Here is a 25,816-nt window from a genome sequence, read left to right as displayed (position 1 = left end):
AGTCACAGGGAGCCTGTGGCCGCGGCGCTGAGTTGCGGGGCAAATGCAGCGGCCCTGCCACCTCCCGGAACGCCCCCCAGAGACCCTGCGGGGGGGGGGGGGATGCTAGCACAGGGGTCTGGGGACCGTGCAGATGAACTCTGCCTGGGACACAACAATGCTGACTGTTAGTGCATCTTGTCTCCAAGGAACTCCAGGTGCGACGTGAACAAAGACAAAGCTGTCCTCAAAGCAGGGGGCAGCTCACACACTAGGGGCGGGAGAGATCCCCGAGCTCGCGGGCTGGCCGCGGGGCCAAGGAGAGACATGTCACCAGCTGGTGAGGGGTCCTTGGTGATGAATGTCTGCGCCAGGCCCTGTCTCACGTGGCTGCAGCCTCATGCTAGACCGGGCAGGCCACAGTGCCACCCTCCACTTCCACGTTGTGTGACCTGGACTTCCTGCCTCACCTGTAAGGCGGGGAGGGGAGCGGTGCTGGCGGCGGTACCTAGCTCACAGGGCTGCTGTTGGGATTAATCAGTTAACAGCCCAGCATACAGTAAACGCTCGCTCTGTGACTGTCGGAACTGCTGTTCCTATTATCTGACCCAGTGCCCTGGGTGAGGCAAGTCCGGCCTCCTGCTGGCCACACTCCAGCTCCAGCTCCAGCCTGGGGCGGCGGTGAGACTTCACCATGGGAGCTCCCGCCCCCACTCTGGGCACAGGCTAAGGCCTCTGAGGCCTCTGACAAAGGGAACAACTCCTGGCTGCAGCCGCCCACCCACCCCCACCCACCGGCCGCTGTGCACAGGAACCCACGGGGCTCGGCAGGAAACCAGCCGCTCTGCCACCCCAGAGGCAGGAAGGAGACACCCGCCCCTCCGCACCCACCGTGAAGCATGAGGCCCTGGACTCTGAAGAGAAACTCAGGGTCCGTTTAGAAACAGGCAGATGAGGCACACACATGTTGCTCACACCCATGCCATTCCTGACCTTAATGTCACTCGAGCCCTGCAGGCCCCAAGTCGCAGTATGCAGGGAGAAGAGCAAATCATTTGGCAGGGGCCCCGGTAGGAGGTGGCTTTGTAATATGAGCGGTGTGTCCACTAACAACTAGAGCAGGACCATTAAGTTCATTACACCTGTCACTCTGCCAGCTGAGTCTCCGAACTGCCCGCGATGAAAGTACATTATGCCCAAGGAGTGCCACCCAGCCCCCTCCCCGCCGCACACACTTATCTGGCGCAGACAATTTGTTCTCAGTGTCTGCACCTGCAGAAAGAACACAATTGTAAACAGCCTGAAACTTGGCTTTGAGACACCTCGGGCTCTGAGCCGCTAAGAACAAAGTTGAGGTCTCCTGGGAAGGAGACTGGGGGCCATGTTCCCTGGTGTGGGGGAAGGATGTGGTTGTGTGTGGGGGTCGGGGGAGGGGAGGGAGGGACCACAGCCCACAGCCAAGGAGGCAGAGCAGCCTAGCAAAGTAAAACACAGAGAGCTGCTATGTGGATTCTGTGCCCCGCAGCACAGCCAAAAATAAAAGCGAGAGACACACCCTTGTTTCTGAGCCGAGTCCCAGCATTGTAGGAGCAGCGCAGGCCTTCCCCTGCAGCTGCACACCCCGCAGGCCCCGGGTGAGCAGCGCGGCTGCAGAGGGTGTCTGCAGTGCAAGCGTGCTGCAGACAGCGGTAATTTATTTATCCCTGTCATGTAACATTAACAATCTGTCTGGAGCTTGGCAAGCACCAACTTGCACTGTCATATAAACTGTCTGACAAACTTAAAGTTTCGTAAATGCTTCTCTTTTTCCAGCAGACAATAAAGCATCATTTAAAAAAAAAATAAGAAGTTGTCATCTCTTCTATTCCCTTTTCTCTCTTCCTCTTCCAAGAAGAAAAAAAGAGGAAAAACAAAGAAAACCAAAAACAAAAGAAGCCATGCGAACAGAAAGGATCCCTCGGCAGGATTCTTAACCTTGGAAGTTCAACATTTTCCCAATACCAAGTAAATGAGTAAATAAATGCAGCGGAGAGAGAGGGGGAGGGGGAGGGGTGGTGGTGTGGGGGTCACTTGTGTGGGGCGGGGCGGGGGGGGTGCAGAGCAAAATCTGCAAAACAAAAGTACAGTCATTAAAAATTAATAAAGGGTGTGGACATCCAGCCCCCACCCCCTTCTGCTCGTGGGGATTCGAGCCAGACATTCTGCATCCTCATTAAGTGGAGTCTGGCAGGCTGCCGGAGTTTTAGTGGGTTCTGGGAATGCCAATATATTAACCAGAGGACTTTTTGCATACCCTTTAGAGTTTTTATTCTAGAAAAGTCAACCATTTGGCACGGTGGAGCCTTATTTTTGTCCGGGAAAGCTCTCAGCTGCCAATCATGGGAGAAATTATAGCTATGTTCTTCGTAATTTCCAAGACCTATCTGGAAAGCAAGCTTAGTGGAAAGAAAAAGTCCGCACAAAAACAGCTCAAAAGGCCAGAGGACCATTTTTAGTGGGAATTCAAAGAAAAGCAATGCACACTTAGATCACGTGGATACATGACAACAGAGACATTATTTTCAAGTCCTCCCGTGACAGAGGGAAAAATAATGACATGAATTGGGGATCTTAACCCCATATTTCTCCAGCAATTAATAGCACAGGTGCTTGCTTCTTTCCTTTGGTTGCCTAACAATGATGCAAGAAATGACACACACACACACACACACACACACACACCCCTCCCTAAAAGGTGGCAGGGCTTGTGGTCTGAATTCGCTAACAGAGGCAGAACCCCTACCTTCCTAATTTAAAACTCAAGATTCACCTTCCATGTGCACCCATAATATAGGTCAAGATGTAATTCTAGACTAACACAGCCCATGTAGGCAGAAAGTCACTTTGACACAGAAAATAATGGCTTCCAGGAGATTTCTCTGAGACCTAAAAAAGGAAGGAACAGAGACGAGGAGAGGAACAAAGAAAGGAAAGAGCAGTTGAGGATTACATAGCAATTCTGTCACTGTTCACATTTAATATCCATGTGCCTGCATAAATTATGTTAAATGTTTCTAAAAATTTTTTTCCAGGTTAAAACGGTATGCTCTTCCTTGGCAGATCTGCTTCTAGGGTTTATTTCTTCTCTCTTAACTCTGAAGACAGTTTCCTCACAGAGAAGGCTGGGTAAGCCTAGATTTGGACAAAGAGTGAGAAGAAACATGGCACAGGTGACCAGAAAAATGTGACCGGATCACCGGCGACAAGGATGCTCGATCAGAGCCCTGAGTGGCTCTAATTTTATGTGACACCTTTGGTGCACCACCACGGTGACCTGATGCTGGGTCAATGCAAAGGGGGCCAGAGCTCAGGGGTCTCTAGCCAGAAACTACTCCCACGGAGCCAAAGTCAGTCTCCGACTCTACATTCTCCTGGCAGGCTGGAGAGCCGCCCCTCTAGCAGCCAGGATGAAAGACAGCATCCCCCGAGCAGGCAAGGCTGCCTTGCCAGGCTGCTAAGTCAACCAAGACTACATACAGCACAGTCCCAAACTGTAAACACCTCTGCAGACAGGACCTTGCTCTCAGAAAACTATTCTTAAAACACTGTCAGCAGTTGGGAGAAAATAAATATTTGTCTATGTATGTATATACTTGGGTGTGTGTGGGGGGGTGAGGACTGTTGAATCTCAAATGATGTGCCAACAAATTGGCACAAAATCCCTTAATAAGCAGCTGGTCCTGGCTGGGCGCCACTGCAGGATTGTGGTCATGCAAACTGAGCCCACCGCCCCCCCCCCCCAAGGATTCAAGAGACAGCCTTGAAAAACTGCTGGGAAAAGTCTTCTCCAAGGCAAACGCAAGCCGAGCCCAGGGAGACCCATGGCCAGGGAGGGCGAACCCTTCCAAGGGTAACAGCAGGATGTTAAGGAATTGGCAAGGTCTTTTAAAACAAGGGAGGGAAGGTAGCTACAATTCCATCACAGCAAATCCCTTATTGGCATTCGCAGTCTCAGCCCTGATTCCCAACAGTGTGTACAATGTCAACAGCAAAGTGGAGCTCTTAAAAGAATTAAGCTTTCAGAGACCATGAGGCATTTACCCCCACGTTTTAAAATGCACCTGCTTGTGCAAGGGCCATCAAATGACATTTCAGGGGCTGATCATGAACCACATGTCGCAATTCAGTAGGTGCACATGGGTGACATTCAGATCTACTCATCTGCCTATGCAATCAATTCAGCTCAACACGAGGATCCTTTACTGCACACGAAAACTACAGTGGGAGAGAACTGTACAGAAAACGAAGGCAAGTTTACAGTAAACAATTTTAAGGAGCAAGGGAAGACTGAATCCTCATCTGCAGAGTGCAGACATGACTTAATGCAGTGCTAGTTGCTCCGTGTAGACTTTACAGAGCCTTCCCTGTAATTTAATACTCAGTGCCCAGGCTCCAGGGCAGACACAGACAGGAGAATGCCCTTCTTGGCCAGCCAAACTAGCAGAAAGGGCCATTTTTAAAGGGAAGTTTCCCAGCGCTGGCTCTGCGGGAAGGCGCCAACCTCCATGCCAGCCACGGAACCCTATTTTTAAGAGCCGGCGCTGTGCACACCATCTGTAGTCATCTCTGCTGCTCAGAACTTAGTGACAGAAGCTCTTGCAATCAACGTTCCACACAGCTAACCCCACCTTGCAGCCCACAACGTAGCACACAGTAGGTCTGCAGTAACTGTAAGGGAGGTTGAGAAACCAGCACTGGCTGACCTGCACCTGAGGGGTCCAGGGATAAGAATGTGGCAAAAATAATTAGAATGGGGGGCGGGGAGGTTAGAGGAAAAGAAGAGGAGCAAATCAAAATTATCCAATTCTAGCTAATTAAAAGATTCTTTGGGGAAAACAAAAATTAACGCTGGCTTCATGTGGCCCTTGCCATTCAGCACTCACTCCTGTGCCTGGTAGCAGCCCCCAGTTAGCTCTGCTCCCTTAAAGAGTCCTCTCCCAGTCCTGACAGGCGGACCCTCGGCCCTGCCAGGTAACCTGGAGACCAGGGCGCTCCCGGAAGCGCCTTCTCCAGGTGCCGCCCACCACCCCCAGCCCCACGCGTCCCCGTTGCCCTGAAAACCTCTGCCTCCTTGGGAAACCTCCTCCTTTTTCAAATGAAAAAAAAAAAAAAGTTTAAAAGCAGGCAAATGCCCTCCCCTCCGTCCTCGCGAAATTAGCCTCCACAGAGCCAACTGAGAGCCGCCCGCGTACTCACAGGGCGCGCCCCAGCCCCACTCCGGGCTGCGCACCGGGCAGGGGTCCGAGGAAGCCTCCTGGCGGCCGTGCGGGGCAGCAGACCCCGCAACAAGGCCAGTGCCGGCCCTGCCGAGTGCTCGTCGCTTCCTGTTTATTCCACGCTGAGGGTCACCGAGAAATGCAGCACACGCCTGCTTCCTGCGGGGCTCTGGACTCAGCCTGAGCACAGCAGCAGCCACCAAGACATCCACGTCCCAGCCAATGCAGGGAGCGCGGGCGGCCCCGCGACCGACGTCAACGCGTGCGGGGGCACCCGGCGGACGTCGGGCAAGGCGGGTCCGAGCGTCTGGGGAGTGTGGGGTGCAGGGGGCAGCACGCAGGGCGAGGATGCGGGCCGCTCGCGCCCCCTTCCTCCCTGCAAACTACCGGCAAGGTCCTGCGCGATCTTCCCGCTTCTCGCCGACCTCCAGTCCCCTTTCCCGCAGGGGTCCGCGAGCGGCCTAAAGGGGTGGCAACTGCCGGGGCAGCCCCGCGCACATCCTGGCTTCCAGTGCTGCAGAATTAGAGTCCTGCGACCTCGGGACGCCCGCGCCCAGGGCACCGGGAACAGAAAACGGGCTGGGGGTAAAGGTGGAGCGACACGACTGCTACAAGCACAAGCACCCCTCCCTGGGCGAGCGCCCCGGGGCACCGGCCGTGCCCACCCGCGACCCGGCGCACAGACCTCGCGCCCTTGTCTCCGGGGGACGCGCCGTGCTGGGAGGGTGCGTGGCGCCTGCCGCTCCCTCCGACCCCTCCGACGGCGCAGGCTCGCGGACGTCCCGTTCCCGGAGCGTCCAGTCCCCGCGTCCCCCGCCCCCTCGGCCACCGCTCCCGCCCGAGCGCGGTGGTGAACTTGGGCCAGCCGCCGCGACCACGGCAGCCAGCCGGGTCCGCACTCACCTGCGGCCGCCGCTCCGAGCGGGGCGGGGAGCGCCCGCAGTGCGGCTCGCGGGCCACCCGGCCCCGCCGGCCGCGGGGAGGGGCGCGGGGCGCGGACTGCGGCGGCGGGGGGCGCGGGCGGGCTGGCCGGGAGCGCAGCGCGCCGGGCTCTTTAAGAGCCGAGGACCTGACACCCGCGCCGCCCCCGCGCTCCCCGCCCCCTTGCACTTTCCCAGGGACTCGCAGGCTGTCTGGCGGCGGCGGTGGCGGCGGCTCCTCCCCGGCTCGCAGGGGATCCCCGGCCGGCCGCGGCGGCACGCGGGGCGGGCCGGGCCCACCGCGTTCGCGGGCTCGTCCCTCCGGTCCGGGTCCGCTGCCTGGGGGCGGGGGCCGAGGGAGCGGTGCCGCGGCCGTGCGGGGGAGGTAGCCGCCGCCCGCCGCCGTCTGTCTGCAGCCGGAACCGTGCGCGCCGAGGCTGCGTCTGTCGCCAACTCCTCCAGTCTCTCCCCTCCTCCTCCCCACTCCGCCGCGGGGACCCGGCGCGAGGCCAGGCCGCGGGGGGCGGGGGGCCGCCGCGGCGGAGGCGCGATGGGGGTCCCGGCGCGCCCGGCCCACACGCGCCCGGAGGCGGGGAGCGTGCGGGCGCCCAGGCTGCGGCCCCCGGCTCGCCGGGCTCGGGCTAGCGGGGCGCGCGCCGCCGCCGGCAGCCCCGGGAACTCCAGGCCACGCGGAGATTGCCGACAGCGCCCCCCGCAGGAGCCGACCTGGCGCCTGCGAGCCGGGGGCAGTCTCCGGGGACCGGGCCGGCGTGTCTGCCCCGCGCAGAGGGACTGCGGACACAGGCAGGAGGGCCACGGGACACGCAGCAGGGCGGGGGATCTCGGGAGACCTGCGAGGTCGCGCTCAGGATTCCGCCCTCAGGCTGGGAAGGAGACGGATGCTTCCTAGCGCGCTGTGCCCCCGTCTCCTTGAAGGGCCACTTGGGACTCGACTCCCCTTAACAATGCGCCCTTGTGTTCCGCACAACTGCCAGCACTGACACCAGCCCCTGCAGCCGTACTGGATGGGAGCTGGTGACTGCCCTAGCGTGTGAGAATGGTAACCCAATTGCATTACAGTCGCCGCAGTTAGTTCCCTCTGCCAAAACTAAACCTGCGGACTAACCAAAGTGCACGGGGCTTCACGGTCAACAGAGGTGCAGCTAATCAAAGTGGTAACAATTTTCACTTCTCTCAACCTCCCCCCAGATTTGCCCAGCTCTTGCATCCATCGTATCAGAGAGGAATCTGGAAACCTGTGATTCATTCCTCAGTGGCTTGATTTCGTGCGATGTCGGCTTTGTTCTGCATCTCTTGAGTTTGCTTCCTCCCTCCACTCCCGGTAATAATGGCTGTTGCGTTTTATCGGTGCTCATGGGTAATTTCATGATAGCAGCTAGTCTCTGCTGAGAGCTGTGTAGGAAGCGCTGCGTGCATTGTCTTGTTTGGTCCTCACAATAACTGGGAGCTTGTCTCCATTTTACAGAGGAGGAAGTGGAGGCTTCCGAAGATTTGGTCATTTGTCCCCAGACCACAGACAAGGGTCTGGCTAAACACGGAGCTGGGAGTTGAACCAGCAGACCACACTGCCACCTACCTTCGGCAGCTTGGACATCCAGCTCAGCCCAGTCACAACTGGCAGCGTCTGCTGAGTCGGGTCTAATAGAGCGGGGGGGGGCTCTGAATCTGGCTGCTAAGGTGAACATTTTAAAATGAGAAGTGGACTGGTAAGTGCTCAATACCAGCCGCCTGCATCTGATATCTGATAAGCGTGTACTTACTGGTTTGTGTTGAATGTGCGCCAGTACGTCACGTCCATCTAGTGCTAGCTAAGAGCAGCTCGCGAGGGTGGGCTTGGACAACTGTGTTTTTGCCCTCTTTGGGTAGAAAGCAAAATGGCTTTTGCCTTCTAAGTCCCCCACGGGCAGTGAAGAAGAAAAGGTTTTTTCCAAGGCCAAAAAGCAATCTGCTCTTCCATTTCACTTGTGCCTGATTTCCTTGTGCATAACTTAACTCCTTTAAGTCAAGGGCTGAATTTTAAAATCATAACCTCAATTTTACCATTTGTGATGAATCTCAATTAATCTGGCTCTGTCTTTTCTTGTTGTCTTCTCTAATTTTAACTAGAAACTGCAGATCTGTTTCCATTTCTAGAAGACAGCCATGGAGGAACCTATCAGAGGATTTTCCACTGTCTGTTCCCTGTATTTGTTTTCCACTTCAGCTGCTCTCCCTCTCTCTCTGTCTCTGTCTCTCTCTCTCTCTCTCTCTCTCTCTCTCACACACACACACACACACACACATACTACAGCAATGGGAGAGTGGGGGGCACTTAGATATACTAGGAGGCTTCAAACATTTCATGGATAATGTGTGTTAGGAAAACACTATGCATGGATTTTAATTTTCTGCACTAAAATAAACTTATCTTTTAATTCCATGTTCCATGAAATTTCTAAAGCTCTGTTGTGTACCTGCTGTCCGTAAAATCAATACAATGGTGTGCCAGCATCCTCCTACAGCATCCATCTACAGCATGGGAGCCAGGGCCCAGATGGAAGCTCAGGAGAGCAGAGACCTAGTCCAGGGGAGAATTTGTAGCCCCCATACACAGAACAAGGATTGACACTTCCCGAGGGCTCAAGGAATTTTTTTTAATATTTATTCTTTTTTTTTTTTTTTTTTTTGAGAAGCAGAGTCACAGACAGAGGGAGAGAGAGGCCTTCCATCCACTGGTTCACTTCCCAAATGGCCAAAATGACCAGAGCTAGGCCCATCTTAAGCCAGGAGCCAGGCGCTTCCTCTGGGTCTCCCACGTAGGTGCAGGGGCCCAGACTCTTGGGCCATCTTCTACTGCTTTCCCAGGCACTATCGGAGAGCAGGATGGGAAGAGGAGCAGCTGGGACTTGAACCAGCACCCATATGGGATGCTGGCGCCACAGGCAGAGACTCAGCCCACTACGCCACAGCACTGGCCCCTTAAGAAACTGTTATGGAATGAATGGAAACTTGGAGTAGGATAGACAAGTGAGCAACAAATTGAGATAAAATATCACTAAATTGGGTGGAAATCAGCTGACGTTGGCTTCAAGGAGTGGGACGTGAGGAAAGTTCCACTGCGAGTGCATGGTGTCAGACCTGACCACACTTAGTGCAGAGAAGGCTGCCAGTCAGTTGTTGGAGGAGACGGAACTGGAAAAGGCAAACACTACCAAATGTTTAAAAAAACCCAGGGCCCCAACTGACCACAGACTCCTGGGAGTCAGAGAATATCCTTCTGCTGTTGGAATCCCACACATAAAGTCAGATAAGAATTGTGCCGTCCAAAATGATCCATCCTGTGCTGCACTTGAATTCACAAGAGAAGCCAACAGGTGGGAATGAGAAGGAGAAGCCTGCATTGTGGAACACCTGGTACTGGAGACAGAGACCCCCTATCTAGATAGATAGCCAGGACCAGACCCCACGGGGGAGCAGACAGGGCCTGCCTCAAGTACCTGGATGGCCTCATGGTGTGTGCACCCTATTCCCCCAAATTATAATGCCTTCGTGTTCTCTAAACTGGAGACAACAATAATGTCCACCTCCTGGGATCTTGGGACACTGGTCACAAGGTGGCTGCATCTATTGGCCCTCCCTGGGATCCTGCTGCCCCCACCGCTCCAGGAGCCACTACCCTGACTCCTCCTTTGGAATCAGGTTTAAGATCACAGAAGACAGAAAGGGAAATATTTTGCAGGCAATGTCTGCTCTCAGCCTCACTGCATCTTTTCCTTGGCCAAGAAACAATGCCTGCTCTCTCCTTAAAAGAGCTGAGGGTGAAGGAAAAGGAAAAATGCAGCAATGAAAAAAAGAAATGATAACCATCTGGAAACATGTGTATAAGGTTTCTCTACATCAGTGCTTGGTTGGGATGTTGTTGCTGTGTACCCCAAGGCTTCATGTGTTAAAACTTAATCCTCACTAGACTTCGGTGTTTAGAGGTGAGGCCTTTGCAGAGTGATTAGTATTAGGTGAGGGCATCAGGGTACAGCCCCCATGGTTGAATCCTGGTGACTTTATGAGAAGGGTGAAGAGCAGAGAGAAACACAGACACAAATGCTCCCTGTCTCTTCCCCATATAATGCTCTGGGCCGCCTGAGGACTTGCACCTCCAGAACTATGGGCAAAAGAAACCTCTTTTCTTTATAAAGTAACCTGTCTTGGGCATTGCATTATAGTAATGAAAAAATGACTAATACAACCAGCTAGAAAAAGTGAAGAAGTAATTACAGAGCAGTGACACATGTATTTTCAAATCATTTACAAATATTAAATTACTGAAAAGTTCACCAGTCATCTCGGAGCTCCTATGACTCCTAAGTCTGTTGATTTTTGTTTTTCAAGATTTTTTTTTATTTATTTGAAAGGCAGAGATACAGAGAAAGAAGGAGAGATCTAGAGAGGTTTTCCATCTGCTGGTTCACTCCCCAAATGACCGTAATGGCCAGGGTTGGGCCAAGCCAAAACCGGGAGCCAGAAATTCCATCTAGATCTTCCAGGTAGGTGTCAGGGGCCCCATCACTTGTCATCTTGAGCTGCTTTCCCAGGCATATCAGCAGGGAGCTGGATCGGAAGTGAGCAGCTGGGACAACCCAGTGCCCATATGGGATGCCAGCGCCACAGGCGGAAGCTTAACCTACTACACCTCAGTGCCAGGCCCCTCCGAGTCACTTCTAACCAGCCTACAAGAAATCCTCCATTCCTTGTCACTTAACAAGTGTTCTGCTTTTCTGATCAATCCCTGATGACTGACCCAGATTTGTACATGTGTATGTGTAGCCCTCTGTGGTGCGGGAGATGTGCAGACATAGAAAACATAAATCCTCGTTCTCACTTTCTTAAGAGAGGAGTCCCAGAGAAAATGGGAGAACTGCTTGCAAAGGTACTCACAGAAGGCAAGGACATCTGATAGCCAATAAGTACATGAAAAGATGCTCAATCTTCATGGAATTCACAAACTAGTACATTCACTGTAGTGGCTGAAACGTCAAAGACTGACAATTCTAAATATTAGCAAAGATGTAAGTCACTGGAACTTGCATACCAAGAGACGCCACTACCAAGAAGGCCCAAGAGAACTCAGTGCAAATGTCCAGCAAAAGGTAGGTATAAGGATGGTCATACCAGTGTTTTCATGAAATTCAAGAGGAAAAAAAACCTGGAAACAACCTAAATGTCCGTCATTGGATACAGGATAAGTAAATGTTGGAACACCCATGTAATGGAAGACTACCCAGCAGCCTTAAAACTTTGATCTGTTGTCATACAAGATGTGAGTGAATGGCATTGAAATAGGTGCAGCTGAATAGCAACATGCAATTTTGTTTATGTGATGCTCCAAAACAAGAGAGGCCAGTTGACGGTGGTAGACGTCAGAACAGTGGTAACCTCTGGAGGTATTAAGTGGAGAAAGACGAAAGAGAACTTTATCTGTATTTTGATCTTGGTGTGGCTTCAGGGATATATGCATATGTAAGAATCCAGTAACTATACATTAACAATGACCAAATTAACTACACACGTGCATGCATATGTGAGAATGTCAAAGAGTACGTGGTAAAATGGAGTTAAAGGATAAAAATGAAAAATATGAAATTTATTTTTCAACATAAGCTCCCTGAAGCGCCCTCAAATTCAAGACACTTTGTAGGAAATATTACCAGCCATTTAGTCCATCCTCAAAGAACTGAAGGAAATTTATATGGATGCACTCTTTTTTAAAAAATATTTTATTTGAAAGGCAGAATTAGAGAGACAGAGAGAGGTATTCTACCCACTGGTTCACTCCCCAAATGCCTGCAACGGCTCCGGCTGGGCCAGGTAGAAGCCAGGAGCCTGGAGCTTCTTCCAGGTCTCCCATGGAGGTGCAGGGGCCCAAGCACTTGGGCCATCTTCCACTGCTTTCCCAGGCACATTAGCAGGGATCTGTATTAGAAGTGGAGCAGCTGGAACTGGAACCAGCTCCCATATGGGATGCTGGCTTTACCCACTACACCACAGCACTGGATCCCAAATGCACTTTTTTAATATCATCAACTGAAGAAAAATGGGTGCCCTGAAATTTTTAAAAAAATATTTATTTATTTGAAAGGCAGAGTTACAAAGAAGCAGAGGCAGAGAGAGAGAGAGAGGGAGAGGGAGAGAGAGAGAGATGAATCTTCTATCTGCTGGTTTACTCCCCAGATGGCTGCAATGGCTGGAGCTGGGCCAATCCAAAGCCAGGAGCCAGGAGGTTTTTCTTGGTCTCCCACGTGGGTACAGGAACCCAAGGAATTGGGCCATCTTCTACTGCTTTCCCAGGCCATAGCAGAGAGCTGGATCAGAAGTGGAGCAGCTGGGACTCGAAACAGAGTTCATATGGTACACCAGCACTGAGGCGGCGGCTTTACCCACTATGCCACAGTGCAGGCCCCTAAAAAGACTTTTTTTTTAAATTAGGAAACAAAAGGAAGTTGAAGGGGGTCAAGTCAGGACTGTAAGGTGGACGCCTGATGATGTCCCATTAAAACTCTCACGAAATTGCCCTTGTTGTAGGAGAAGAATAATCCGGGCTCTTGTCATGGTGAAGAAGGACACTACAGCAAGTTTTCCCCAGGTGTTTTCCTAGGAAAGCTTTGCTTACTTTCTCAAAAATACTTTTCTAATAAGCAGATGATAATGGTTCTTTGGTCCTAAAGAAAGTAAACAAGCACAGTGCCTTGAGCACCCCACAAACTGTTGCCCTGACCCTCACTCTGGATCAATCTGCTTTTTCCCTTGACTGGGTCACTTCTGCCTCTTGGTAGCCATTGCTTTGACTGTGCTTTGTTTTCAGGATTGTACTGGTAAGACCATGTTTCATCTCCTGTTTCAACTCTTGATGCGTTGATCGAAGTTGTTAAAATTTCCATGGGGCGCTCTGCTTTGTCTGCATCTTATCTGGGCACATCAGTTTTGGCAACCAATGAGCAGCAAGTTGACTTCTCTTTAATTTTTTGGTCAGAATTGAGGTGCCTGTGGTGCTGGCTGTTGTTCCTGCTGTAAATCCTCCATCCTCTTCAGTTAGGGAATGAACAGATTAAATGTTTCTTGCAGACTGATGTGGATGATCTGCCACTGCAAGTTTCATATTCAACGTTGCCTCACCCCTTCTTAAAATTGGTTATCCATCTGTAAACTGCTGATGTGGGGGGCAGGAACTGTCTTTATAAACTTTTCATAAGCTGTCAGTGATTTAACCGTTCTTCCATCCAAGCTTCAATTTTCCATTTCAATTCAAATTTCAAATTTGATGTTTGTTCTTGCTTCAATTCTTATAGAATTTGCGTTGCTCTGGTAAGGACTGTTTTCAAACTGATGTCTGATCCAACTTACTACCTCAAACTAGATCCCATTAGACATGATATAACAAGTTAGTGCAAGTTTATTTTGCTGCAAAAAAAAATTCTGGAAACTCATACATAGTTTTTTAAGACTAATTTATTTCCTTGAAAGGCAGAGTGTCAGAGAGAAGAAGGGATGGAAGGGAAGGAGAGGGATTGATCTTCCATCTGCTATTTCACTCCCCAATGCCCACAACAGCCAGGGCTGGACCAGGCCAAAGCCAGGAGTCAGAAACTCTGTCTGGGTCTCTCACAAGGGTGGCAGGGGCCAAGCCCTTGGGCCATCATCCGCCACCTTCCCAGGTGCATGAGCAGAAAGCTGGATCAGAAGCAGAGCAGCCAGGACTTGAACTGGCACTCCAATATGGTGGCTTAACTTGCTGCACTACATTGTAGGCCCCCGTAGTTTTTTTTAATAATATGTGGTTTCCACAAACATTTTGAAGACCCTTCATTACACAAGTCTGTGTGTGCTGTGTATGGGTATACAGTAAAATTTAAAATTTTTGAAAAATGGGGATTTATTGTAAGTAAGAGGGCCTTTGCAAGGTGAGGTCACTCAAAACTAGGTCCACCTCTCTTGGATGGAGAGGAATGATGCCTACCCTACTCTCCACATACCTCGCAAGGTGCCTTCCCACCCCACCTCACTCCTATGGGCTCCTACGAATGCCCAGCCAGTGCTGACAACAACCTTAAGCCCACATGCCCACCAGACACTCGCAGGGTAGCATCAAGACAAGCATCTGTCTGCGCCCTCCCCGGGCTGCACTTTCCCACTCCATACCATAATTCCTCCTTGGAGCTGCCCTGGATTTTCTTGTAACCTGACAGCACCTGGAGAACTTGGAACACAGAGTAGGACTGCATGCCTGAGTCTGAGACTCCACACTCAGGGTTTCTCTGCTGTGTCTGATTCAGACTACAAGGCTAAAGGACCAGATGTTCTATTGCAGCAGTAGTTATAAATTGGCTGTTGGATGGCAGTGATTAAATTCAGTGCTTAGAGTTAAAAAAAAAAAAATGTGAAGAGCCTACGTGCAGATACATATGAGTACACCAGCACTGCTGACATATACACGTAAGTGTGTTGATTGTCTTAGTCCATAACAAAATACCTTAGGCTGGATTAAGCTGTAGACAACAGAAATTCACCTCTTACAGATCCGGAGAGCGGAAACCCACGGATGAAGGGGCAGGTGGTGTCTGCAGAAAGCCCGTGTCCTCACGTGAGGACAGGGAAGAAGGGGCTGAACTCAGATCCCATCCATGGGGACAGAGCCCTCAGGACCCCATCCCCTCCCTAAGGCCTCGCCATTAACATTGCCACATGGGGGATTAAGTTTAACATGAACCTTGGAGGGACACAAACAGGCGAATCATAGCCCTGATATATGAGGGCCCTTCGAAATATCATGAAAACTCATATTATGAAAAAACTACGCAAGGATTTCAAAAATTTTTGGCCCAGATAAACGTACCTCTTTTTTTTAAAGATATATCTATTTATTTATTTGAAATTCACAGTTTCAGAGAGAATGGGAGAGACGGAGAGACAGATCTTCCATCTGCTGATTCAGTCCCCCAGAAGGCCACAACAGCCTGAGCTGTGCCAGGCCAAAGCCAGGAAGGAGCCTGGAGCATCATCTGGGTCTCCCACATACAGGGCTGGGCCATCTTCCACTGCTTTTCCCAGGCCATTAGCAGGGAGCTGGAACCAGTGCCTATGAGATATGCTGGCAGTGCCCATATGGGATGCTGGTGTCACAGGCGGTCGCCACAATGCTGACCCCTAAACTTATCTTTTAATTCCACTTCCCATGAACTTTTTGAAATACTGTAGTATGAGTGTGAGCATGTGTGTGTGTGTGTGTGTGCACGCGCCCATGAGAATTCATATTGCTATTATGAGGACTATATCCAAACATACACATGCCTTCTGATTCTACACATCGATACACCATTATGAGCACATTTTCCCCAAAAACGCCCTCCTATCTTTTTGGTTTGGGTAGGGAGGTGTGAATCCCAGTCCACAAGCCCAGATGTGCAAACGACACGGTAGTATTTCCTGTAACTCAGTGTCATCTCTGACCAGTGCTTCCCCTCCGCAGAGCGGGTGGGAATCTTGCACCAACTCCTTGGCACTGCCCCTCCCAGGGCTGGACACTGCCCTGGAAACCACCCACGTCTGCTGTGATGTCCAGTGTCACCGTGCATGTGGCCGCCTGGGGAACAGCACTTGCCACAGCCTGTCCACGTGGCAGCGGTGTCTTGGAGGCCACCTGTGACCACAGCAGCTCAGTGTTTCGTCAGTGATCTGCCATAACCTGCACTCCCCAGGACAGCTCTCTCAGTATTCCCCGGATGGGAAAGCCCTTCTGGTTCCTGAGTCTCTAAGCACACTGCCTTCATCCACACACACTTTCTCCTTTTTGCCTCTTCCAGGCATCTCCCTGCTCTCCCAGAGGTCTGGAATTTTGTAAACGGAAGCCAAGAAGAAACACTCACAGGATGTTTGCTTTTCTTGACACTTCGCATGCCTTGCGTGCGTTTCCATGCAAGTGCAAAGCAGATCACCAGCCCGAATGAAGGCGAGGGGTGGAAGAAAACACAGGAGTCTGTGTGTGAAAGAAGCCTGGTGGCAGAGGGCTAAAGTGACACCCAAATGACCCGGGCCCTTGTACCATGGTGTGGGGGGCGGGGGCTGGGCTCAGGTGAGACAGCACGTGTGACTCAGGGACCTTTGACTTTAACATAAGGCAGCCCTTCCAAGGGCATCTTAACCTTTTAAATGCAGTTTTCTCTGCTGCAGGAAAAAGAAGAAATCAGAGATCCACAGGAAGGTGTTTCAAAGCAAGGGAAGGGCAGGCATCTGATGCAAGTTACAAGCTTGGGACACCTGCATCCCGTATCAAAGTCCCTTAGTTCGATTCCCCACTCCACTTCCCATCCAGCTTCTTGCTCATGCGTGTCCTGGGAGGTAGAAGTGACAACTCAAGTACTTGGGTCCCTACAACACATGCCACACACATAGGAGACCTGGATTGAGTTCCCAACTCCGTGCTTTAGACTTGGCATCGTCTTGGATGTTGAATGCACTTGGGGAATGAGCCAACAGATGGAAGACTGATATCGCTCCCTTTCAGATAAGTAAAAATAAAATTTAAAACACAAGCCAACAGGGTGAGGGAATTCTCTGGTGCTGCCTGTGCGGATGGAGGGGCCCTGTGAAGCAAGGGCACCTCTGGGAGCTGAGAAAACCCCACCCAGCTGGGAAGCCCCGAGCTGACCTCAATCCTATAACCACAGGGAAAGGAAGTCTGCTTCCAGACCCCCACCCCTGCAGACATCTGGACTGCAGCCTCAGGTACGACTGAGTAGAGACCCCCACCATGCCTGCCCAGACTCACAACCTACACCCCTGGGAACTCACGAATGGGTGCTGTTTTAAGTCACAAGGTTTGTGATAATTTGTCGCTCAGCAATAGAAAACAGATGCAATATGTTCTATGTTAACATAGAAATATTGTCTGAGAGTATACATTTAGTCTAGTAGTTAAGATGCCAGCATTAGGGCCGGCGCTGTGTGTGGCACAGCGGGTAAAGTTGCCACCTGCAGTGCTGGCATATGAGTGCTGGTTCGAGTCCCGGCAGCTTCATTTCCAATCCAGCTCTCTGCTAATGCTCCTGGGAAAGGAGTAGAAGATGGCACAAGTCCTTGGGCCCCTGCACCCGTGTGGGAGACCCAGAAGAACCTCCTGGCTCCTGGCTTTGGATCAGCCCAGCTCCGGCCATTGCAGCCATTTGGGGAGTGAACCAGCAGCTAGAAGACTTCATTTCTCTCCCCTCTCTTCTTCTCTCTCTCTCTCTTCTTCTCTCTCTCTCTCTGACTCTCTGTAACTCTCTGCCTTTCAAATAAATAAATAAATAAATCTTAAAAAAAAAAAAAGATGCCATCATCCTGCAGCATAGTACCAGGTTTGATCCCTAGCTCTGGCTCCTGACTCCAGGTTCCTGCCAGTGTCTTCCTTTGGAGTCAATAGTGTGGCTCAAAGGATTGGGTTCCTGCCTCCCACGCAGGAGGCCTGAATGTGTTCCCAGCTCCAGACTGTAGCCCTTGTCCAGCCCTGACCATTGCAGGCATTTGGAAAATAATTCACTGGATGGGAGTATGTACTCGCTCGCTCTCCCTCTCCTGTGTGTATGTTTGTGTGTGTGTGTGTGTGTGTGTTGTCCCCTCCCAAACACACACACACACACACACAATCATTTATCATTTTTCAAAGGGAAGAGAGGTGATGCAAAGGCCTACGGATGCAGCCCGAGATGCCAGGCTGTGGGTCGGGGCTGTCGACCAGAGCCCCAGAGCCCCAGAATCTTGCTGCCGAAGGAAAGAGCCAGAGCCAGAGGTACTGAGAAGCAGACTACAGCTTCAGACAGCAAGACTGTAAGTCTCACCATTCCATCTCAGATCCTGTGGTGCAATGGAGAACACTGAGATTCAGGAAACTCAACTCAGCCACTAGCTAGCTGTGCAAACTTGGGCAAGTCACTTTACCTCTCTGAGTCACAACGCCTCATCCTGAACATGAAAAACAGATCAGAGGACCTCAGGGTCCATTTCAGACCTTCCATTCTTTCATGCAATACGTGTTTTTTGCAGTCCTACTGTACACTTGGCCTGTGAGAGGTGTTGGGGACATGGTGTGAATCAGGCACAGTGGGTGGGCTAACATTTCATGGGGAATGAGACCCTCTGGCAATCAGTGCAGACATAACGAGGACTCAGCTAAGAATGGTCCCATTTGCAAGTCAGCAAGTGCTCTGGGCTGCCACAGCCCCACTGGCTCCATCCTGCCTTTCCTGGGTAGAACCCCAGGATGGGACCTACGACACCACAGCCTGTCACAAATGACAAAGGAGAGCCCGAGTGGCCACGGGTGATTTGCAAGGACAAGGGCTGTGAGGAAAGGGTTGGTGGCTCATTCTATTTCAGCACGTCGGGCAAACGCTTCCCTTCAATTCACTTGGCTACTGAGGGAGTGATAAAAACATTGAGAAGCAAGGCCAACCCTTGATGAGGCCAAAACAGTTCAGAAGCAGGCAACTTGTTGTCAGTTAGCTGCCAGCTATCCTGAGGAGAGCACTGTCAATAGCTCATCATGGTTATAAATCTCAGAATCTCAAGGGAAGTGCCCGCAAGGGTGAGCTGGGCTCAGAACCTCCCCGTGACATCCTTGCCAGGGCATTTTCCAGTTCTCCTCGAGCTCACGTGACCATGGGTAGCCTCTGCTACCTGGGAACCACACTGTGCTTGCGGGAGCTCGTTCTTGTGGTCAATTAGACCTGGGCTCCGCAGGCTGCCTCCTACAGCCCACTGTCATGTGCAGAGCAAATCCTGGGCCACAGGATTTGGAAGGCAGCTCTCCCGTCCTGCAAGCCTTCTCCAAACCAGACAGCCATGGTTCCTCCAAGCATTTCCCACGTGCTGTAGGCTTGAGTCCCCTCATAATCCTGGACACTGTCTCCTGGACACTTCCGGCTGCCCAGCCTTCCTTAGAGCATGGAATCCGAAAGCCTGATGATGCTGTGTGTGGTATTTGCTGATTAAACCAGCTGGGTCGCCTTGATGGACGTGGCAAAGTGGTTAGCACAAGCTAACGTGAATTACTTTGCTGTAGCAGCCTCCCACAGAGCATCAAAACCCCAAAGCCCTTTTCTAACTAAATTCTTTTGACTGCTGATGATAAAACACAGCTCAAACCACCACAGAAAATGGAATTTCCTGGTTTACTTTGTCTGTGAATTTCAAGGGTTGGTTATGGATTTAGGCAATCTGCAGACAGACTCTCTGGGGATTTTTGTTTTTGTTTTGCTTTGTTTTGTTTTTTGTTTGAAAGGCAGAGAGACTGACAGCTCTCATATGCTGAATCATTCCCTAAATGCCCCCAACACACCCAGAGGTGGGCCAGGGTGAAGCAAGGAGCACTTAAGCCATCACCTGCTGTCTCCCATTGGCAGGAAGCTGGAGCCAGGAGCTGGGACTCTAATACAGGGGATGTGGGCACCCCAGATGGGGCCAAAAGCCTGCAGCAAGCCAGATTTTTCTAAGGATTTCCCCTGCCTCATCTGTCTCACTCATGTCTCATCAGGACCTGATTCTCAGTTGAGTCCTTGCCATGGGGCCCCCAGTTGCCCCAGCCACCCCTCCTGCAGGCCGTTCAACTCCTGCAGTCAAAGAGTGCGTCTTTGCCAAGAAGCCTGGCAGAAAGGTCCCCGAAGAACTCAAGCACGGAGGATTCCACATTCACCTGAGATCCAGGCACCGACACAGGACCACGGGGAACTCTGGCGGACCAGGGCCAAGTCCCAAGCCCACCTTCTCATCACGGGTTCCTTGGGGGAAAAAGCATTTCTACAAGCACAGGAGGGGAGAAGGAGCTAGTTAGGCAGGAGCCGTAAATGTTCACTCCAGTACGTCGGCCGCTCATTCAAGTATTTCCTCTGCGTCTGAGTGCTGCTGCAGCCTCTAATTCCAAAACTTGCTAAAGTGAATCCTGGGAGGCAGTAGGTGACGGCTCAAGGGCTTGGGTCCCTGCCACCCACATAGGAGACCTGGATTACATTTCTGACTCCTGGCTTAGGTCTGGCCCAGCCCCAGTCACTGGGGAAATTTAGGGGTTAAACCAGTGGATGGGAGGGCTCTCTCCTCCCCTCTGTCCCCTCTCTCTGTGTATCTCTGTCTCTCTGCTGTCTCTGTCTCTCTGATTCTCTAGATGGATAGATAGATACATACATACAGACAGACAGACATATGTACGTACATATCCTGACCTCTGCAGGTGCCAATCTTGGGCACAGGAGCAGTACAAACCAGTGCCTGCCTCAGGGGATCACTGGCTGCCAACAGAGAGGATGGAGTGTGCTTTGTAACCTCTTTTTTGTTTCTGCTTAACATTACAGTAGACATATTTCTTTTTTTTTTTTCACATGTGAAGTGTTTGCGTTTATTTGTTTCTTTTTAAGAATGTTTTTTAAACTTTTATTTAGTAAATATAAATTTCTAAAGTACAGTTTATGGATTACAATGGCTTCCCCACCCCAAAACTTTCCTCCCACCCGCACTCCTCCCATCTCCTACTCCCTCTCCCATTCCATTCACATCAAGATTCATTTTCAATTCTCTTTATATACAGAAGATCAATTTAGTATATATTAAGTAAAGATTTCATCAGTTTGCACCCACACAGAACATAAAGTGTAAAATACTGTTTCAGTACTAGTTATAGCATTAATTAACATTGGACAACACATTAAGGACAGAGATCCTACATGAGGAGTAAGTGCACAGTGACTTCTGTTGTTGACTTAACAAATTGACACTCTTGTTTATAGTGTCAGTAATCTTCCTAGGCTCTTGTCATGAGCTGCCAAGGCTATGGAAGCCTTTTGAGTTCCCCAACTTCAATCTTATTTAGACAAGGTCATAGTCAAAGTGGAAGTTCTCTCCTCCCTTCAGAGAAAGGTACCTCCTTCTTTGATGGCCCCATTCTTTCTACTGGGATCTCGCTCACAGAGATCTTTCATTTAGGTCCTTTTTTTTTTTTTTTTTTTTTGCCAGACTTGGCTTTCCATGCCTGAAATACTCTCATGGGCTCTTCAGCCAGATCCGAATGCCTTAAGGGCTGATTCTGAGGCCAGAGTGCTGTTTAGGACATCTGCCATTCTATGAGTACAGCAGACATATTTCAAATCATCAAAAACTCTTTAGTTTTTAGGGCATATTTGCAAATCGAAGTAGTGCCCTGTTTCATGGAGGAAGCATCACTCATTTAACTGTTTGTTGTTAGGAATCATCTTTCCTTGTTTCTTGATTGCTTGCTTTCTTCTTTAAATAAAAAACACTACTATGATTTTTTTAATTTCTGATATTGCTTTACAAGAAACTTCTGCAAGTTGAATAAATATGTCAAAAAATATTTCTTAAATATTAAAGTTCTTGATATAAGGGTAGGTATTTGGCCTAGCCATTAAGATGCCACCAGGGACACTCACATCCCACATAGAAAGGCCTGGATTCAAGTCCTGGCTCTGCTTCCCATACCAGCTTCCTGCTGATGAGCACCCTGGGGAGGCAGCAGATGAGGGTTCAAGTCGTTGCATCCTTACCAACCACATGAGAGCCCCAGACTGACTTCTGGGCTCCCGGCGTTGACCTGGCCCAGTCTCACCTATTAGCATTTGGGGAGAGAATCAGTGATTGGGAGCTTACTTGCTCATTCACACTCTTTGTCTCTGCCTCTCAAAAAAATTAAAAACAGTTCTTGGGGCTGGCATTGTGGCACAAGAGGTTAAGCCACGATGTGATGCTGGCATCCCAAATGGGCACCAGTTTGAGTTTCAGCTCCCTGCTAATGCACCTGAGAAAGCAGCAGAAGATGCTCGGGCCCCTGTCACTCAACTGGGAGACCCAGAGGGAGTTCCAGACTTCTGGCTTTGGCCTGCCCTCGTCCTGGATGTGGTAGCCATTTGGGAAGGGAACCAGCAGATGGAAGCGCTTGCTCGCTTGCTTGCTCTCTCTTTCAAAAAGATAAACAAAATCTTTAAAATAAAAAATAAAAAAGTTCTTGATGTATATTACCAAGTGATTTTGCAGAAAGATTATTCCATTCTACATTTTGTGGGAGTAAAGTGGTCGCTTTAATCTAAAAACAAAACAAATAAACAAGATCCTAGCTAGCTCAGTGACTGGATTACTAAGCACAAAATACAACTGCAGATGTTGACTAGAAATCCCCAGACTTAAATTCTGAAGGCTGTGAGCAAGTAATTTCTCACATAAGAGCGCCCAGGACAAAACAGTCGGGAGAAGGCACAGCATGTGGCACCCTTATGTCTCCATCCTCTTGAGCTGCTAAAACAAAACACCACAGACTGGGTAGTTTACAGACAACAGAAATGAATGGCTCACAGTTACAGGGACTGGGAAGTTCAGGAACAAGGCACCGGCAGACCCAGTGCCTGGGGCTGGCCTGCTCAGCTTTGAAGATGGCGATTCCTGGCTGCGTCCTCACTGGCAGGAAGGCAGGCACGCTGCCTCCTGACAGCAGAGAGCTAAGAGCGCCCCCTTCAACGACGTTGCTAAGACACCAGCGCCTTACAAAAGGAGCCTTCACAGCTTCCTCTCTTCCCAAAGGACACGCCCCTCAACGCTGTGGCTTGGGGAGATGCCATCATTCACCCCATTTCTGGGTCCAGCACCACTTCCCCTCCACAGCTCACCCATTTGCCCACCCGTTCCCTTTTAGAGAAAGTGCTAATGAGACCACTCACACTATATGAATGTAAGGTTTAATCCAAGGAGATTAATTAGCAGTAAACAAAGGTACATAAATTAATCCCTGATTCTGACCTTTCAGGCATCAATAAGCTGATTGGAAAGCTGTCAAATCAGTACTAAAACTCCATACATACTCAAGACCAGAGTGACTGGTAGCTGAGTGGTTGATATTTCCATATTATTTATAGTGTCTCAAAATAACAGTGGGAAACTAAAGTAGAAGTTGGGATTTTTAGAAATAGTCTTTATTTACAAGAGGAAGGAATAGGCCAATTAGGTTAAAGTAATTCTGGGCCAGTTGCAATTCACTGAGTAGCCATGAGGATACAGTTGCCATGCTGAGAAGCTAGGTTCGAATTTCATCCTTAAAGCAAACTTGGGTCTCACACACATTAAATGGAATGCAACAAATCATCTGACCTCTCAAGATCTCATGTCTGAGGTCAGAGTTGTGGTTCAATGGGTTAACCTGCTGCCTGCAATGGCGGCATCCCATACAGGTAGGCACTTGTTTGAGTCCTGGCTGTTCCACTTCCTATCCAGCTCCCTGCTAATGTGCCTGGAAAAACAGCAAAGGATGGCCTAAGTGCTTGAGCCCCTGAACCCACACGAGAGACCCTGAAGAAGCTCCTGGCTTCCATCTGGCATAGCCCCAGCCTTTGTGGCATCTTACGCACTAGGCCAAACACCTGCCCCTGAGTGATTCAAAACCTTGACTGGGAGCAAGGATTGGGCATAGCAGATACGATGCTGCTTGAGATACCCACATCCCATATCAAAGGGCCTGGATTCAAGTCCCAGCTCCACTGATTCTAGCTTCCTGCTAATGTACACTCTGGGAGGCAACAGATGAGGGTTCAAGTTCTTGGATCCATGCCACTGTGTGGGAGATCTGGACTGGTTTCTGGACTTCTGGCTTCAGCCTGGCCCAAGCCAGTCATTGCTGGCATTTGGGGAGTGAACCAGGGGAAGGAAGATCTCCCTGGGTCACTCTCTCTCTCTGCCTTTCAAAGAAATAAACATATTTTTATAAAAACTTCCACTGGTTCCCATTGCACTGGCAATCCAACCCCAAATCATGTGCAGGGTCTGCACATCCCCTGCTTGCCCCTTTGCCCTCACCTTCAGTCCACCTCCCACCCCGCCCCCTGACACACACTGGCCCTTGCGAGCTCCTAGCCACACCCTTGCACCTGCAGTGCCCAGGCTCTGGCATCTTTCTGCAGTGCTCAGTAGGCTGACTCCGGTAGCCAGGTCTCTGTGACCAGCTGAAGTAAAAGAGCACTCACACAACTCCTGTCGCTTCCCTTCCACCCCCTCCCTCTGTGCTATCCCCAACATGGCACCATCGCTACCTGACACAGAAGCGTATGCGTGGTGTCAGTCTCTTTCCTCCACTAAAGCAGAGCCAAGAGTTTGCAGCTGAAGCCTCAGGATCTGACTGTGTGCCCAACACCTCAAGCCACACAGTAACTGCCTGTGGATTCAGAAGGCCCTTCATAAGGCTACGGTGTTGGGCCATGTGCAAGGTTGTGAGAATGCAGCCAAGGGAACAGGGGTTGTGGGTGAGTGAGGAATAGCATTTTTGAAATTTTTATTTTTTTATTTTTATTTGATTTGATAGATCTACTACTTACTAGTTCACACCTCAAATAACTGCAATAGCTGGGGCCGAGGTAGGCCTCAGCTAGGAGCAGGAACTCCATCTGGGTCGCCCACGTGGGTGACAGGGCCCCAAGTACTTGAGCTGTCATCTGCTTCCTCCCAGGATATACATTAGCAGGAAGCTAAAAGTAGCAAAGCCGGGACTTGAACCCAGGCATTCTGATATGGGATGCAGGTGTCCCAAGTAGCATCTTTACCCATGCACCAAATCCCCGCCCTGAGGGGCACTTGAGAGCTATTTGGGGAGAAAGGCCAGAACACAGTGGAGATAAGGTACACCGGACAGGAATGGTGGTGGCAGAGGTGGGGTAGGGGTAACAGGATGCCCTCCGGGCCTCTGACTTGCCCAACAGATGGAAATGCCACCATTTCATCCAGTGCATCACCAGGGAAGAACCAGGCAGCAGAGGAATATCTCAAATTCAGGTTTGGACATTGGACATTAAACGGGAAGTTCAACCTACATAGATGAACTTTCCATAGTCATCCTAGCATCTTTCTGTCTGAGGCAAGAGGCACAGAATGTACTGTACAGAAAGGAGCCACATTGAGGAACAGTGCCCAGCACTTTGACTGGCAGCCACTTTACCCTGTGCCAAGGTGGGGGACTCCAAGAGGAGCCATGTCTCATGCCGGGAGCCGCATCCCGCAGACTGTTCTAGCCAAGGCAGGACTTGGGGGGCTCCAAGAAGCTGCTGCCAATGTGCCTTCCTGGCAAATAGTTCCCCCAACAATACAATCTGCTTCTTTAATAAAATGAAGATTTTCTTTCCTTAAACTCTGGGGCAGAGCTTTTCCAACAGAAACCAATTCAAACCATTCACGTGTCCACTACAACTCAATGGCATGATGGTATTTGGGAAGTGACATGAAAGTGAGGAGGCTGAGCCCCATCCCCCAGGTCAGGGGCATTGATAGTTGGCTGCTGGGGGATTCTAGGGGCTTCTAGAAAATTCAGCATATGAATCTGGAAGGATGTTCCCTGAGGATTTGTTGCACTAGATGTATGGAAGACTGAAAATGAGAATAAGCCACAAGGCATGAGAAGAGACACATGATTTGCATAGAAGATTCAATACAAAAGGAGTCACAGGAGTGGGCGACGCATCAGCTCCTCCACCAACTCCCCAAGAAAGCCCAGGTTTCCCAGCAACTGGGGACTTGCCCACACATAAAACGAGAGTTCCCCTCGACTGAGAAAGAGGAGGAGGAAGAGAGCTGAGAAAAGATTTACAAGCCCAGAGATTAAAT

At 50.5% G+C, this 25,816-nt stretch overlaps 1 protein-coding gene across 1 annotated transcript in view; it reads right to left on the bottom strand.

The window, feature by feature from the left end:
* Positions 1–14,427, bottom strand: part of LOC127492483 (translation initiation factor IF-2) — a 178,499-nt gene extending 164,072 nt beyond the window's left edge. The window contains exons 1-3 of the mRNA XM_070049820.1: positions 14,271–14,427; positions 7,752–7,813; positions 6,138–6,946 (exon numbers count right to left, since the gene is read on the bottom strand). Of these exons, the coding sequence (XP_069905921.1) occupies positions 6,138–6,946; positions 7,752–7,813; positions 14,271–14,427 (1,028 nt within the window). The remainder of the gene's footprint in view (positions 1–6,137; positions 6,947–7,751; positions 7,814–14,270) is intronic.
* Between the last annotated feature and the right edge of the window lie 11,389 nt (positions 14,428–25,816).

This window comes from Oryctolagus cuniculus, chromosome 10 (genome assembly GCF_964237555.1).
Source record: "Oryctolagus cuniculus chromosome 10, mOryCun1.1, whole genome shotgun sequence".
Classification (NCBI taxonomy): domain Eukaryota; kingdom Metazoa; phylum Chordata; class Mammalia; order Lagomorpha; family Leporidae; genus Oryctolagus; species Oryctolagus cuniculus.
This window is presented reverse-complemented; position numbering and strand designations above follow the sequence as displayed.